This window comes from Aureococcus anophagefferens, assembly GCF_000186865.1.
Source record: "Aureococcus anophagefferens unplaced genomic scaffold AURANscaffold_167, whole genome shotgun sequence".
In the NCBI taxonomy this organism is placed as follows: Eukaryota; class Pelagophyceae; order Pelagomonadales; family Pelagomonadaceae; genus Aureococcus; species Aureococcus anophagefferens.
Window position 1 is genome coordinate 8805 of NW_008705711.1, and position 526 is coordinate 9330.

The 526-nt window shown below is 55.1% G+C and overlaps 1 protein-coding gene across 1 annotated transcript; it reads left to right on the top strand.

Moving 5' to 3' along the window:
• Nucleotides 1–390, top strand: AURANDRAFT_68482 (hypothetical protein; the record flags this gene model as incomplete). Its single annotated transcript, XM_009044176.1, has 1 exon — nucleotides 1–390. The coding sequence occupies one exon, from the start codon at nucleotides 1–3 to the stop codon at nucleotides 388–390; it is 390 nt and encodes a 129-aa protein (XP_009042424.1).
• Between the last annotated feature and the right edge of the window lie 136 nt (nucleotides 391–526).

The window sequence follows — 526 nt, forward strand, 5'->3', positions numbered from 1 at the left end:
ATGCAGCCGATGCACCCGCAGCAGATGCGCCCGCAGCAGATGATGAACCCGCAGCAGATGATGAACCCGCAGCAGATGATGAACCCGCAGCAGATGATGAACCCGAAGGACGTGCACCCGGAGCAGATGCACCCGGAGCAGATGCACCCGGAGCAGATGCACACGGAGCAGCAGCAGCAGCAGCAGCAGCAGCAGCAGCAGCGGCTGCAGCAACAGCAGCAGCAGCAGATGATGATGCACCAGCAGAAGCAGGGTACGCGGATGCGGGCGCAATTGTCGAGCATGTGGATTCATTTGACAAGTTTAGCGTGGATGGTAGCTTGGATTTCGTCGACGATGTGGATGACATGGATGATCAACCAAGACCGCCAGAAGAACTCATCCCAATAGAAGACTCTTTTTGTTCTCCGGCACTAATTGAGTCTGCTATTAAGATGATTTCGGCTGACGGTTTAGCCGCAGCAAACAAATTAAGACAATTCGACGCAGGTGCGACTACTGGCCAAAGCAGCGCAATCGCTCCAGC